We start from the raw sequence: 16,472 nt of genomic DNA on the forward strand, positions 1-16,472 counted from the left end.
ATAATTTTGCCGTGAGCCTTTCTCAGCTTTGCGGCGAATGTACCTTGCTTTAGCTCTTACCTTTTTAAAATTTATTAGATTTTCCTGTGTTGGGTACCTTCTAAAGACTTCCCCATTCTTTATTATGCTGCTTTTTTGCCTCCTTACATTCTGGGGTCCACCATACTTTGCGGCTTAGCCTCACCACTCCCGCGGACTGTGGGATAGCTACGCGTGCAGCATTAACAATGCGGAATGTAAACACTTCATTCAATTCGTCAATACTAAGAGTGTCTGAAAAAACTTCGTCTAAATTTGCTTCCGAAGTAAAAAGTCCCCAGTCGGCAAACTGAAGTTTCCACCTGCGTGGCTTCGTCGGGATAATGGTTGGTGATGATGTTACGCTAATGAGTACAGATAGATGATCGCTCCCATATGGGTTGTCTATGATATCCCATTTAAAATCACTAAAAACAGACGGTCAACTAAAGGATAAATCTAGGCAGCTCATCTTTCCTGTATGTAGGCTTGCCAGTATTGAGTAAGCAGACATTATTGGACAAAATCAAATATTCCAGAATCTGGCCTCTTGCATCAGTTTTTTCACTTCCCCAAAAAAATGAGTGGGCACTAAAATCACCTACTATTAAGAACGGTTCTGGTAACTGATTTACTAAGTCGTCTAGTTCAAGCAGTGTTGCCGTGAGTTGTGGTTCCAATGGACACAGCAGACTGTGATTGCATGGTGGCAGCCACTGCTTCTAGCCTAGTTTTCAGTTTGTGTTCTTGAGCTGCAATACCATTTTGCACAATCATGGCAACGCCACCAGAGAACCTATTCGCCTGATCGCGGTCACAACGAAACACCTGGTATCCTTTCAGTATATTGTAACGTTTCAGACCCAAGTTCGTTTTCTGAACGCACAAGACTACCGGTGAATGAGTAGCGAATATTTCTTTGACGTCATTTAAATCGTTTAAAAGTCCTCTACAATTCCAGCAGACTAGGAATGCCATGTTATGTTTGTATCAAGTGAGAACTAGGTTTTCGGTCCTGTGATACGGTTTTTTGCCTTTCTTTCCATTTTCCAGGGAGTTCCGCCGCACCTCCGAAGTAGACGGCCGAGAACCTTAGTTGTGTCCATTGTCTCTTCAGAGATGCTGAAGGTTTGTGCAGGACGCGCGTGTGTCGAACTGTTCGACCTCACCGTGTCGGGCGAGGCCTCGGAGACTGCCGAACCAGGGGTCCGTGCAGCCCGCTTTGGAGGTGGTGGTGCAGTGCTAGCTGCTTCCACCGGGGGCGCGGGGGCCCTTGCTTCAGCCTCACTTGGTGTGGCCTCAGCAGGCGCCAAAGACCGCTGTGATGCTGCGCCCTGTTGCGCCACAGCGGAGTATGGACGGGTATGCGCTGGTGACAGTCGCCTCCGTGCTTCGCGAAATGTTAGGTTTTCAGTCACTTTCGGAGTGATGATGTCATTTTTTCCTTTTTTTCCACGCTGGACATCCACGACAGTACGCTGCGTGGTTGCCCTCGCAGTTCACACAAAGGTATGTTTCAGCTTCACAGTCTACGCTCCCAGATATGCTGTAACGAGCGTAGACTGTATACCAAAATGTGTTACCTAGCTGCAGTACAGGGCTTTTTTTTTTTATAGTGACGCATCTTGCTCACATAAAGTAGAATTGCAACGAAGATTGAAGAAGCAAGGATAGAATGAATAATAACACTACAAAACTGCAACTACCTAGCTCGTTTAAATTCTGAGAAAAAAAAAAGCCCCACATTTGGGCAATTTTCCAAATTTTTCCCAATTTGGGATTTTTATTAAACAGAATTCGCTCAACAAGCAAAAAAAAAAAAATTAAATCATTTGAAAGTATGCAAAGTCTTGACATTTAAAGAACTAGGGCAATAGCTGCAGTAAATTTTGTTTTACAGTGGTAAAAGTTTCCAATTTTCCACGAGCTCCTCAAAGTGCCAGTGACTTTAGCCAGCTTTGGGAACTTTTTTTGAGAAAAGGAAAATTTTTTTCGACAAAACAACTTCACATATGTTTTCCTCTGTGCACAAGGAGCTATATATAAAATTTTCGTCAGAATTAATACTGTCAACCAGAGACGCCTGTCCGATCTCTCGTGAAAACACCCTCCTGTCATTTATCAGTATGTGCCTGGCAACACCACCCCCCTCCAGTTTTTTCCCCCAGTCTTCATATGTCCAGCTCTCAAAACTTTGGGGGTAGCCCAAGGTTCTTTGTTTTAGGCCCTGCTTCATTAGTATAGCCATTAACTGCCTTGGCATTTGTTTCAATCTACTAATAGTACCAATAGTACCACAAACGAGAATCATCCTTACTTCCTTTTGAACACAGCGGATAATTACTGGCAGTCTTGTTTTATTGGTTTCACTGCAACGGTCTCTAAAAGTGGCAGAGGCCTTAACCAAAACATTGACACCCTTAAATACTACCCCACGGGACAGCAGGAGGTTGTGGAACACTGGTATTCACCTGGCAGGCAGGCGTTGGGGGAGGTGTCGCACGTACCTCTTCGGTCGGGTGGTAGGGCGGTGGCTCGGGTGGCAGGCTGCAGGCGGCGGTGGGTGGCAGGAGGTGGTCGAAGGAGTCGCCCGTTCTCGTGTTGGGTCCACCTGGCAGGGGCAGCAGCAGAAACAGAGCGCCCGCCACACGTGCAATCAGCCGGGCGTCATGAAGAACGTGACCAAACAACAAACAAGGCACGGCAAAAAGTTTGCCGGGGGTTCCCGACAAAGTTTTTCCCTTTCCATCAAGCGCGGCGAAAAACAGAAAGCATGTATGCTCCAGCAAGGTAGTTAAACAAGCCTGGCAAAGCTCTGGTATTTGGCCGGCACTCTCTTTGCGTCTGGTGCATCCGGATAGGTGCAACGATAACATTGACTAATTTCAAACTTTAAAGGTACAAGGAATAAAAACAGCCCAACTAGCGCAAAAAAAAGTAACGAGACACAATTTCTCATTTTTGGCAGCTGCATTCCGACAGGTGCAGTAGGACCACGTATCGCAAGCAGTAAAACGTACACCTCGGGTGGGAAGGAGACCTTAATAATGCCCTCTTTCCTTTCTTTGCGAACGTGCAGCACAACTCAGACCTACCGGCTGCTTGAACAATTTGTAGCCAGTTTTCCTGCTGAAGTTCACGTTGTTTTGCCGAACTCCCTTCGGAATCTCACCTTTTTTTTATGTATCAAACGGCACAAATCCGCTTACGAAAAAAAAAAAAAAAAAGATTCAAACTCGCAGCTGCCGGGCCAGCCCAACATTGTCGTCGGCCTCCACTGAAGTCGGACACTTTACCCACTACACTATCCATGGGAGAAATTCACGCGGCAGAAAACTGCAGGATAATAGCCGCTTCACATTTGTAACCCAGACCTCTGGTGTGCTTTCATAAATTCTAATAAACTCGGAGCTGTAAGCGCCAACTTACTGTTGAATGCTTCTGCAGTAAGCCAAAAGGGAGTGTATACAACCAAAGAAACAATGTTAATACAGTTAAACCTCGTTATAACGAAATTGAAGGGGCGCCGCGATTTGCTCGTTATAGCCAATATTTCGTTATAGCCGTAGCTGACATTTACTGCAAATATTATGCATTGCAGTTACCTAAAACAAAAAGTGGTCGAAATAGCATCTTGCTGCACGGCAGTAGTCAGTAAAATAAACACATTCCAGAGGTAAAAAGGAAAAGTCACGAACCTACTTTATTGCAGTTCAAAACTCGTATTTCAAACAGACTTGGCTACGAAGAAGTCCGTAATTGGACATTGATGCACCTTCCTGGTGCGAGCGATGGCTCCCTCAGCTGTGGCCGCTACGTTCACGCCATCTTCGCTGCCTTCGTGCAGCCCGAAGCGACGCAGCACGTCCACCGCATCTAGTGCTTCCAACGCCGTCCCTAGCGCTTTTTTTCAAGCCATGTGATGTGCAACAGCGCTGACGATGAACTCTCGGTTGCTCACGATGGTGGACAGCGCACTCGTCCACACGTCAGTCTCTTGCCACCTTACCACGGAGTGCACCTAACCTTCCTTCGCACCCGATGCGACGGCTTTTATCATAGCCGTCTTCTGTTCAAGCGTGATAGTCTTTCGCTTTTGCTTCCTGCCTGTCACACTCGCGTTGTTGGAATCACGCCGGCAGTACGATAAAAAGATAAGGCTGAAGACTGCCAAAACCCACGCACACACAACTACGCAGCGACGTCGGCGATGCGAACAGGGGAGGGGAGGGGGGGGAGAGGAAGGCGACGCAACCGCGCACGCCATGGCGCGCGCCGTGTGCATTGAGGTTCTTCTCGGGCTCAACGCGGATTGTCCGCGGATTCCCCGAAGCCATAGGGATACGTGGGAAAATCGAACGTCGGACTGCTTCTCCGGGAGCCCGCGGCGAGTCCGACACTGTAAATCGAAGGGCCCCATTGTCTGCATGCCATGCGCAGCGAGAGGAGGGTGGCGGCTTCGCGGGCGCAGCATCCGCATGGCGCGCCAGCCAGCTTCGCGCGCGTGGCGGAAGTTTTGAACTGCTAATACAGTTGCCGCGTCACGCACTGTCTCAAATCCGCATTGCGCACTGTTGTAAAATTAGCTCAGAATTTGATTTCTCAACGAAATTTGTTCGTTATATCCCGTAACGGGGAAATTTTACCTCGTTAAAACGAGGTTTTAAATACATTGGTTTCTATGGGGACTTTCAAGGGGAATTACGATTTGCTCGTTATATCCATTATTTCGTTATAGCCCGTCTCGTTATAACGAGGTTCAACTGTAGTACTGTTTATTGGAGGAAACAGGAAAGCAATGAAACTGCGTGATGGTGGGACTCGGCGCTATATCGCTGCTTCCCACTAGTTATTTTTGTGCTTCATGAGTAAATGAAAGGCTGGTTTTAAGTTCCAACTACTCGAAGTTCCTTCGATAAATGTGTCTATGTAGTAAATTCTCATTTTAAGCTTTTTGTCATCCATCTCGTCAGCTCAAAAGTTTCACGTTTGCGCAACTCACATTACAGCCTACGCGAGACAGACTTCGGCAAGCTTGTGCAAGAATACTGGCTAGCAGAACGACAGTTTAGAGTCCTGCATAAGAGCGTAAACAGTTTACAAATACCCACTTTACTTCAAACGAGGTTACTTCTGCCTGCGCCACTCGCCCGCACTATTGACTGATGTTCAACCATGTTCGTCCATCGTATCAAAGGTCAGACATCTCCCGTTTAATTCCAGGGCAAGTTTCATTATGGCGTCGATGTTGTCGCGTTATCTGACCCCTTGCGAGTCCACTATATGCCGACATGTTGTGCAGACGAGGGAGAACTGTGACTGTCTTCTTACCAAGACATCACTTCACGAGTTGAGGCGGAAAGCCTTGGTGAGACCGTAACTGCATTTTTTCCGTATTTGCTGCTACCAAGCAACGAAGTGGGTATGCATTGTTTGTATATCAAGGTTCCACAAATACAAGTACCCACACAACACAACTTCTTTGAAAATATCTTCACGACCCCTTTAACTACCAGCCACAGAATTTGTATGGGCTAAGGAGCACCCGGCAGGCACTCACCAAATAATGAAAAGTACGCTACTCCTGTCCCTAAAAATAAAAGTATTTAACCAATGCCTTGTACCGGTGATGACATTTGGACCTGAAACAGTACTGCTTACAAAGCAACTAGAAAGCAAACAGAGGTCGGCTCAACGGGACATGGACTGAATAATGTTAGGACTAACACTCACAGACAGGAAACGAGCTACCTGGATCAGGGAATACACTAGACTAAAGATATCAGAGTTCCAGTAAGGAGAAAGAAAAAGGACTTGGGCTGGCCATGTAGTGAGACGAACTGACAACCTGTGGACAATTAGGGTAACAGAGTGGATACCAAGGGATGGGTCTAGAAGAAGGGAAGGTTAAAATAACATGATGGGGGATGAAATGAATAAATTTGGTAACAAAGTGGATACCAAGGGGCGGGCCTAGAAGAAGAAGGGGAAGGACAAAAGCACGATGGAGGGATGAAATAGAGAAATTCGGGAGTAAACTGTGGACTCGAGCAGCTCAGGACAAGAGTGGTTGGAGGTCAATGGGAGAGGCCTTCATCCTGAAGTTGACCTGCGTAGGCTGTCACTGGTCCTGATAATGACGATTAGTTTGGAAGGCTGACCTTGGGTGTTTCTGAAGCCCTGCTACATTCAAGGCCGGGGCCCTGCTCAGACCAAGAACAGTGGCACACAAGGTGCCGTATGCCACCGCCCCCTCCCCCCCTTCCAAGCCTGCTCCAGAGGCTGAAACTTGATTCATGACATAAATGATGCCACAGTCCATTACTGGCAGCATGCTGCCCAGTCTCAATTTATGCTTCATGGGTTGTGGGCTAGGAGTGACTGAACATTAGGAAACAAGCATGGTGCTCAGTGCTACACATTTAGGCGTGTATTTCATGTGCGTGTGTTTGAAGTTTCAGAACCTGCTGTGGGAAACGCACATTGAATTGCAAAATGCATTAGTACATCCGCCATTGCTTACTACACGTTTCGCTTAAAGGGATTTTTCATTTTAAAAGAAAGCCCCACTCCGTGCTTTGGCTTGCCTTGTACTGGCTATACACTTGCTCTTGGAGCTACACCCAACCACCCTCCTGTACAATTAAACCTGGATGTAACGAAGTTGACAAAAGTTCGCAATTTTTGTTACATCCAGGTTTTGGTTGCATGCAGGTTTCGAGTTAAGGCTAGCCGGATTGAAGCAGAAACAAAGCCAATATGCTAGACATCAGTGAAGGTGAATACAGCCTTTTTGGATAGACTTCCCAGTAAAAAACTGCATGAATTGCACGTCCTGCTTTCGCCAGAGCTTAGGCACTACATGGCGGTCCAAAGAAGCAAGGTCACTCATCCCCGTATTAACAAGCGTAACTATTGCCTTTAAAATGTTTTCGGCACCTTGATGCGTTTGAAGAACCAAACTTACGCTGAAAAGGTGCCTTTTTGCGACCCTGATACTCGTCACCGCACTCGAAATTGTTGAGAGGGTGCCAGCTGGAATACTGTACCGGACCACGACATTCTTCATTCTTGCTGGCGGATGCGGTATTTAAAATTGTGCGCTTGTCTTGAAAAGACACAGATTTGCTGCATTTTCTAGCAGCAGAACATATCACCAATGAACCAGTACCAGAGATAGCCGTGGAGAAGCGCGACGACTACATGCATACAGGATGGCCTAGTACCTCAAAACTGATATTTCAAACCACAGCCACAATGACACGTGGAAACGCACGGTGGTTTTTGGTGCGGGCGACAGCAAATGTGAAGTTTGGTCACTCTTACTACCTGGTGTGGTGTCACACTACAGAAGTAAAACCAGAAGTGGATGCTATGTTGCCCTTGGGATGGCACTATCCACTCCGCTCATCATCATCATCATGGCGAATTTCGTTTTTATGCGACTCCAGAAGGTTTCGTTGCTGCTGGCTCCTTACAGTAGTGCCAGTGTTCGTTAAATTGGTTCACTTCTCCGACCGATTTTTCACTAAAAGTGCAGAAAAGCATGACTGATCAGCCTGCCAACTTCATTGTTTTGTTACAAACAGGTCGCAAACACACAGGCTTCAATGGGGCTGGCAATGGGGAATATAAAAACTTCGTTAAATCCAGGAATTCGTTACATAGCGGCTCGTTACATACAGGTTTGACAATTATGCACCTTTTACGGGAAACGGGGGATGTATAAACACCTGCTCTCGTAAAAGCAATAACTGTGATGTCAAAGCAAACTTGCCATACCAGATGAAAACAAATGCAGAATCCGACCTCATAACTCAAAAAAGCACCCATGCCAAACTTTTGCACTCCCACTGCCTTACAGTGAAGCACATTTGAGGCATCCATTTTTGAGCAGCCACAATACCCACTCTGCCTAATGTGGAGTTCCCACAACCCTCGTTAAAGGGACCCTGCAACCCTTTTTCAACTTCTTTCCAAGCATTAAGGGGGACTCACCTCTTAACATTCCTATGGGGACTTTTTACTTCACGACCCATGGGCTTAAAAACCATTGTGCACGAATACGAAAAGTTTTACAACTACACAGATGTTCACAACAGCCTAGTTTGCTGATTTTCGAAATATGTGACTTGTGTACTGAAATAAATACACAAAACTCCTAAAAAAGCTAGTGCCACCTGGTGAAAACTACACTAACCAAAATGTGCCTCTAGTTTATTTTTTATTTCATTGACGAAGTGATACTATATCCCTAAAAGAAGCAAACTATGCCATTAACAACATTTGTATAGATTCGTAAACCTTCTTGCAATGGTACACAACGCTTTATAAGCCCGTGGGTCATGAATTCATTCCACAGGGGAGTCCCCCTTAAATGCTTGCAGGACGTAGCCCACAGACACGTCGAGAACATAGATTAAGGGGTCACAAAGTACCTCAGCTAAAGATTACCATTCTATGCCCTTCAGATAACTCCAAAACTTGATCAAAAGAATGTTCTCTCTTTCTCCAGGTCTTGACATTCTTCGAGCGCTGGAATTACATCATTACAGCGGTGTAGCAGCTATTGGCCGGCTTTCCTGCAGTTGTAGCAATGAACGCTTCGGGTAGTCACTTCAGAAAGAGAGCCTCAAAAACAAAGGAAAGCAGAAAGGGAAGGCTTATCTGCTGCTGCGAGCTAATCACACAGCATCACTCTATGCTGGTTATAACTGCGGCTTTCGCAGGGGTTCCAGACGTGAAGGAAAGAGTAAAAGCGTTTGTCGGAAGTGTTGCATGGCCCTTTTAATGAACCCCTTCATAATGACAAGGCAACAAAAAAAAAAGGGCGTGCTGGTTCGCATCCTCCGCGTCACGCCATCCTTGCTAAAAAAGCACAGACCCAAATTTTGGTCGTGCTTTTTAAGCCTTTATACTTACCGCTGTACACCACTCCGTCTGTTGGAGATATGTCTGAAAAAATACCGGACGATGTAGGTGCATCTCCTGGGAAGACCATCCCCCCACCACCGTTAACGAACTTGTCCTATTTTGTGCTGCATGTGGGTTCAACCTCTGCCCCCCGAGGAGTTAATTCTCATTTCCTCCCTCTATCGAGCTAATGGTGTTCCCCTTCTTTCAGTTTTGTCTCTTGGTCGTCACTCTGCTATGCTTCAAAACTCCACCCAATCCCGTAGTGTTGCGTCAAAAGCTCATCCCAGGTCCATGTCTCCCTCTAAGCAGAGTGACTACCGTTGGGCAAGCTCGTAGGTCGTACCTAGCGTCATTAGATAGAGGCTTTCAGAGTATCGACACTCTTTTCTCTCATTGTTATGTGCTGCCAGGATTTTCATTGGTCGGACGGCACCACGTGATATTGGTTTACATATGGGCGCAGCCATTTTGTTTCTGGGTGCCTCTCCTCTCTCTCTCTCTCTCTCTGTCTCTCTGCTGAGCGGACGCTAGAGAGCGTCCGGTCGCACTCCGCCCATCACAACCGGCAGCGGTTTCGTTGGGAGAGATGGCACACTGCAAGCCAGAAACAAAATGGCAGACGCTTCCGGGTGCACGAAGTGGCAGTACTCTTTGTCTATTTGTCCGCATTGATGCGGTGGTCCACCAACACAACGTGCAGGCATGCAAACCGACCGAAACCACTTGAAGTTGAAGCCGTCAATGACGACCAACTACGTGGCTATTATTGCCTTTGTGCTTGTTGAGGTGCCAGCAATGAAGAATGGACATGGCCACAATTCAACACAACCCCCCGCCCCGTACTGACTGGTACAGTAAAACCTAATTCCAAGAGACACTCAAGGGACCTGCTGAACGTGTCTCTTACAGCCAAGGTCTCTTATATGCAATGTTGCTAACGTGGCGAACGTAGGAAAAGCAACCAAACCATTTTCATTCAAGTGTCTCTTATAACCAAGTGTCTCCTGTAACAGTGTCGCTTGTGACGAGGTTCTACTGTATGTTACATTAGCTCGGCTGATATCAGTAAAATGACAAGGGCATTTAACGCACATTGTCAGCGAAAAGACCGTGAAATCCAGCGAAACAAAACAATGTGGATGACACATGAACTAGATTTTAACCAGATCAATCAATCAGACAACATTTACGAGCCTCTTCAGCATTTTTCTCTTGAAGACTAAAGTCATTATTAAGGGGGGACGTGGCTTTCAAAATCAACTTTTTTATTTCTTTGTGGATTTTGATGAAAATTGGCACAGCAACTGGAAATGCTTCTGTGATAACACCATAAAAATTTGAAGTTAATATTTTGATAACTTTTTTATGTATGAAATTTTCTTTCTGTTCCGCTTGTACCGAGCTTGAGCGGCTTATAAAACACGATAGAAAACTTGTTCGAAGTGCTTTGCATTCTCAAATGAATGGACGAGGTCGTGACAGTTTTAGAATTTTTTTTTTACAACACAATGTTTTTTAGTTTTCATTTTTTTAGAGGTTAATGTGCAACAGGCATGTCAACTGTGAACGATTATTTGAATAAAAAAATCACAAAAAACAAATCTGGAAAACTAAAAGTGTCACGACCTGAACAGTTCATCAAGGAATGTAATGCAAGAAACGGAATCAAAATAGACCCAGCAGTCACGAAGAAATCCCTGGGACAAGCGACACGGGTGGCAAAAAAAACTGTTTTGAGAAAACGGCTTCCGAAGTTGCAACATAGGTTTCACATATCAAAAGTCGTCACGGTTGTAGCCTTTCATGTCCTTTTGAACATGGGGCTTCTGGAAGGCCTTGCCTTGAAATTGGAGTGCCTTTTCAGCCTTTCTCTTTCCAGAAAACATCATTTTCAGCTCCTCCGTGAAGAGTACATACCCCCCTTTGCAAACCAAACGGAGGGGAGATGGTTTTCAATGGGCTTTCAATGCAAAGTAGGTTAGTTGGTTGGCTGTATCGCACTGGACAACCTCCTTTTGCAGTGTTGTCACCATGGCAACAAGTTAAGCATTTTTTTAACTTAAATTTGAACATTTTTGGCTTTTTTTTCATGTTTTATCTTGCCTGGCACAGCAACTTAGTACTCATAGTGCAGGTGTTCATTGCCAAAAGTTTGCATACCACAAGGTTGAAAATGAGCTACTTTGAAGCTTGGTAGAGTATTCTGCATAACTCCCAACTTCAATGCAAGAGCATATTTTTTTTACTACTTTTGACATTCAAGGCATCCAATATTTCTCGCAGCACAGCCAGTATGCCCTGAGCAATGGTATCAATAATTTCCCTAAAAAAATCACTGTTAAATGCTGCCACAGTAACGTACATTTTTAACGCAGAGAGCATATTTTATTCCTATATTACTAACTCAAACCTGTTTGCATGAAAATTACAAGTGCACGGGAAACATTGCGCAAGGCGATATGGCTCGCGCGCATCGCAGCGCACGCTTACCGCGACATATCGAGCTTTGATTATACCTGATATGGCTGGTCAGGTCGCTTTTAAGATTAAAACTAATGTCGCAGGCATTAATTACAACTACTGGCGTTCAATCGTAACCGGTTGCCCAGTCATGTGATGCTCCAATGCGCGTCGGCTATGCCGTGCGCGCCGCAGCGTTTGACGCGTCGACCGTTTCTTTCTCAAGGCTAGCGAGCCCACAGTCAAAACACAGCACTAACTAAGCGTGTAAACATCGCAAATCCGACTAAAAGTTCACTTCACGAACCGCTATCGCAAGCGCGCACACCGCGTCACCCTCCGGGGTCTGGCGACGGTAGAGTCACGCGCACCACGAAGCGTTCGATGACCTCCGCCTTTCGAGCCACACAACTTCCCGTAATCTGGCTCGTTATCTCTGGCATTCCCATCGCGATAACGTCCGTGTTGAATACCACAGATTGAACAGAAACTCGGCCGAGCGAAGCGGCGAAAATGAACTCAATCCGCTCGCTACGCAGCTCAGGCGGCCGCCATCTTGCGTTGCGCCCGCGACATCCAATCAGGAGGGTCGGCGTTCTGCGCCCCGACCGGAGGACCAATAGCGCTTCAGCATTTATTTCTAGCTTCGTTTGTGCGTCGTTTCTTTTCTGCCGTTTGTGCGTTTGTGAATGAACGAAGATAAAAGAGACGAGCGGAACCGGAAAAACGATCGCTCGGCCGATCTAACCATATCAAAATGGCCGCGCCCGGTGGCACCGTTGCGGAGATAGAGCGCTCCGAAAATTGCCGTTTTTTCGCCCTTTTGCGCTGATAGTTTGTCACCGCGCCTGACAAAAGTATTTTTTTATGCCACTTTGCGACGCTTTTCAGCGTAAAAACTTTGCAGACGCACAGAATAGGAAACATAGAAGCCGAATATGCGGGTTTCAAAAAAACGATGTTTTGGTCATTTTTCCGAAGTTGAAAGCCGCGTCCCCCCTTTTAATAGCCTGGCCTCGCACGCAAGCACTGACTGCTTCAAGACAGCACATGACATCTGGAGCAGAAGGTAAGCACTAGCACTCGGCAGTAAACCACACTGGCTAACTGAACTGCTTGGTGCAAGTTTCAAGAACAAACACCACCAACTTCCCACTCGCCATTTTCCTGCATAACAATCCATGGCTGACAATATTTCCTTGTCAAAGCCAAGCAGTCGCTCTGCTGCACACATGGCCAGCCGTAGCCAAATCCGTCGCAAGCCAAAGCCAGCACTCACGTTGGGCCACCTCGCGGAGCGAGACCCCCCGCCGGAAGGGGATGATGTATCGGTGCGTGCGGCTCCCGAATGGCCGATCGTGAAGCCCCTGGCTCGAGTCAGGCTTCTGACGTCGCTTCCTGCGTCAGCATCACGTCACATCACGTCATGTCAGAACACTGGGCAGCAATAACGACACTGAAACTACGAATGCTCGAGATGGTGCCAGCAGAACAGCCAGAACAACCACACATGGACTCCTAAACTGCAGCTGATACGGTGATTGGCTGGAAGCTCAGGGCTGAGAAAGCAGAGAACTGGGCTAGTCCACATAAATGAACAGAGTTGCACAGCAGGTCTGTTGTGCTGACTTTCAACTGGCTACGCCTCCGCATAGCTGAAGCCTCCTCCCTTGGTAAACAAAATTTGTTTTTAACAAAGTTTCTGCAGTGATAAAGCTAAAATTGGTGCCGTTGGATACACTTTCACGCCTTGGTTCAACATATATAATGGTATTTAGTAGATGCATAGATTGGCGTAAATGTAGGGGCAATGTGTTGGCCTGATTGAATTAGCAGATGGCAAGGAAAGAAAAAAAGTGTGACAATTTAAATGTTACCAGTACCAAACACCGGCTTTAAGACAACTGTCGAGAGAGATTTTTCAGACCTTGCATCTGGGGACAAACCATTGTCACATCCTAATTAACCACACCGGGACTCCAGTTGTGAAAACAGCGACAGTGTGCTTTTTCTGAATGCTGCAAAGGCTCAACCAATCAAGCCAATCTGAAACATCAGAGAGTTTTGCCTTGAAAGTGTCGGTAAGGGTGTTGCAACTTTACTATGATGAAGACTAAAAACAAAAAACATTACAGATGAACCCTGCTACAACAAACTTTGCTTCAATGAAATACAGTGGAACCCCGATGGTACGTCCCCCACTATTACGACGACCCGAAACTTACAACGGATCACCGTGGTCCTGGCAAACTGCCCATAGAAACAACGCATTAAAACCCCCGATTATACAACGCTTGGCTGCCCATGGTCCACTTCATACGATGAACCCTGGCAGGGATAAACCCACGTTTTACCCACCTTTTACCCCGTTTTGCCGCATTGTTCCGACCTTTGTTATTCTTAACCGCTGCTTGACGCTGAAAAGACGCAAGCAAGCAGGCGGGTACTGGCAGATGGGAGCCTTACACGATCCCACGCGGCAGCAGAACACCAACACGCCAACCACATCCTTCCCAGCTTATCTCACGTGAGGAAAAAAAAGGGGGGGGGACACAGAAAATAGGCGTTCTTTTCTTTAGAAACTCGGGAGTTCAGTTAAGGGTTTGCAAATTACACGAGAAGGTGCTAAATAGCAAAATCAACCAACTTGTTTCATTCAGACGTCTCTTATAAGCAGGTGTCTCTTGTAACAGTGTCTGTTGTAACACAGTTTTACGGTAATTTAAACAAGTTCTTAGCCCACCTGTCGTGTGAGACTGCCTACTAGGGCGGAATTCACCTGTACCCCAATCAAACGACACTTTCGTGCAATTTCTTGAAAGTCGTATTATCGGGGTTCCACTGTATTTCCAATTCTCCATCAGCTAGCCATAGCAGTCAATGCAACGCAAAGTTTTCACCACAATGAACCATTTGTCTGGCTTGTTATCCCATCAACGAAATTTTCGCTCAGTTGGGGCTGTGCTTGAACATTTATCTACGACAAAATAAGCATAACGCCAGCCGTCTAACTTTTTACACATTCCAAAACGTGCGTCCATACCACCACCCATAAACAAAAACAAGCTCATCGATGGCCACAGTTGTTTGCTGGTGATAACGATGTGGCTGGCCATCTTTACACGAGGTGCAGGCCTAGTTCGCCAAGCCGGTACTACAGCCAATCCGTATCCAGTTGAAATCGTGTGGATGTATGCATTGTGAACAGCTGTCATGGCAGTTTTCCTTCTACCAATCTTCAAAGTCAAAAAGGAAAATTAATGTTTTAGTGCTTAGTCTTGAACCCGCTTAATCCTGTATTTATCACACACGTTGGCCTGCGACGGTCAGATGTTGCTGTGCCCAGATAAGATAATGGACGCCACTCCAGCCACAAGCGAAATGGAGGATTCGGACGACCTAGCAGCTGTCTGCAAGTAATCATCTCAGTAGATGTGCCTTATGTACAGCAGTATGTTTTGCGACTGCTAAACGGCTCGATAACCACTGGTACGTTCGTCATCTGCGTAAACACAATGTATGCGCATCCCTCCTTTTCCTGGAGGTTTCATCATGTGGTCAACGACCGGGATAACGTACAAGGGTATTTTCTTTGCCCTTCCGAGGTGTGTTACCACAGATGTCACAACAAATTTCCGCTTCAACGAAATTTTTCGTGCATCCCTTCAGTTTTGTTGTAGCGGGATTTGCCTGTATTCTTGAGACCGCACAAGCGATAGCAAAACCCTCTCTGCCTCGTCACTATCGGCAAAAAAACCCCCCAAAAGTCGGCTTTTTGCTTTTTCATTTTGTCGCATCTTCTCTAGCACACTCACAAGTTATATTCTGGCTATGCGTCGGTTCATGTGCACATCAAACAGCTTGTTTTCTTCGCATCTAATCAACATGGCACAATTGTAAAGTTCCGAGGGAAAGCCCACCCCCAAAACATTGCCCACGTCACTTTAGGGGTGAAATACCGAATTTACTAAAAGACCCCAAAGAGCACCCATCCCCTAAAATCGATGGCTTCAGCGCCAATGATTGAACAAAATAAACGCAAATCACCTATTCCTATGTTGGTGCGGTCACTTATTTGTCCTTTCTGCACTTGAGGTGAAAGTTCGCCCATCTGGTATTTTTTTCTTGATATCTCGGCAGTTTTGGTTGGTGGTGCGGCCACTTTTCTCTAGCTTTTCGCACCTGACCCGAAAGGCCGCTCATACCGTATTTTTCACCTGATATCACTATACTTGGGGTGGGCGTTCTTTCGGAACTTTACAGTACATGTGCTACAAATCACATCTTGATAATCACGTCGTCTCCAAAACAGCATTCAAAATTCCCGCTGTCAGCCCTGTACAGGCTGGTGGAACCGTGGGAGGAGGAATAAAGGGGTGCGCACATGTATCCCAGGATGATGCAAGCGATGAGGATAGCCGCAGGAGAGATCCGGAACACCGACACCACGCCACCATGAACCGGCCGCTGCAGACCCGAGGAGTCTGGAACACGGGCAGGAAGGAACACACAAGGGTGAACACAGCCTCGAAACACAAATGGTGAAACATAATGCAGTGCCTGTGTCGAGTGTTTTCCTTAATTTTTCCTGTCATCATGGCTGTTTCTTTTTTTCTTTTTTCCCCCGACTTACAACGCACCAACAAGCACTTCAGGAAAGCGTTCCACACACAAGTGCTCGAGTTTCGGCACACAGTAAATTATCACTCAGAAAGACAGAGAATACAGCACTTATAACAATACCACTTATAACAATATATCGGATATAATGATGAACAACCATGGCACCGTCCTCTTTTGTATGCCTTCTATGGCTTTACCTCTATGACTTTACTCCTCCGGTGACAGTGACAACTCTGATGACGCAGTTGCACAGCCTACTCTGGTTGATTTGATTGATTGTGGGGTTTAACGCGCCGACGCAACACAGGTGATGAGGCGCGCCGTAGTGGAAGGGGCTCCGGATTAATTTTGACCACCTGGGGATCTTCAACGTGCGCCGAAATCTCGTACACACGGGCGTTTTTGCTTTTTGCTTCCACCAGAAACACGGCCGCTACGGCCGGGAATCGAACCCG

General features: G+C 46.4%; 1 protein-coding gene across 2 annotated transcripts in view; it reads right to left on the reverse strand.

Moving 5' to 3' along the window:
• Positions 1–16,472, reverse strand: part of LOC144149407 (uncharacterized) — a 44,655-nt gene that overhangs the window by 12,502 nt on the left and 15,681 nt on the right. The window contains exons 6-8 of one of the 2 annotated variants that reach the window (XM_077680968.1): positions 15,779–15,878; positions 12,674–12,792; positions 2,526–2,629 (exon numbers count right to left, since the gene is read on the reverse strand). In XM_077680968.1, coding sequence (XP_077537094.1) covers positions 2,526–2,629; positions 12,674–12,792; positions 15,779–15,878 — 323 coding nt within the window. Of the gene's footprint in view, positions 1–2,489; positions 2,630–12,673; positions 12,793–15,778; positions 15,879–16,472 lie in introns of both variants that reach the window. The other variant, XM_077680967.1, reaches the window with a different exon arrangement.

The sequence above is a fragment of the Haemaphysalis longicornis genome, unplaced genomic scaffold, assembly GCF_048455015.1.
Source record: "Haemaphysalis longicornis isolate Haplotype H1 unplaced genomic scaffold, Haemaphysalis longicornis Haplotype H1 scaffold_8, whole genome shotgun sequence".
NCBI lineage: Eukaryota > Metazoa > Arthropoda > Arachnida > Ixodida > Ixodidae > Haemaphysalis > Haemaphysalis longicornis.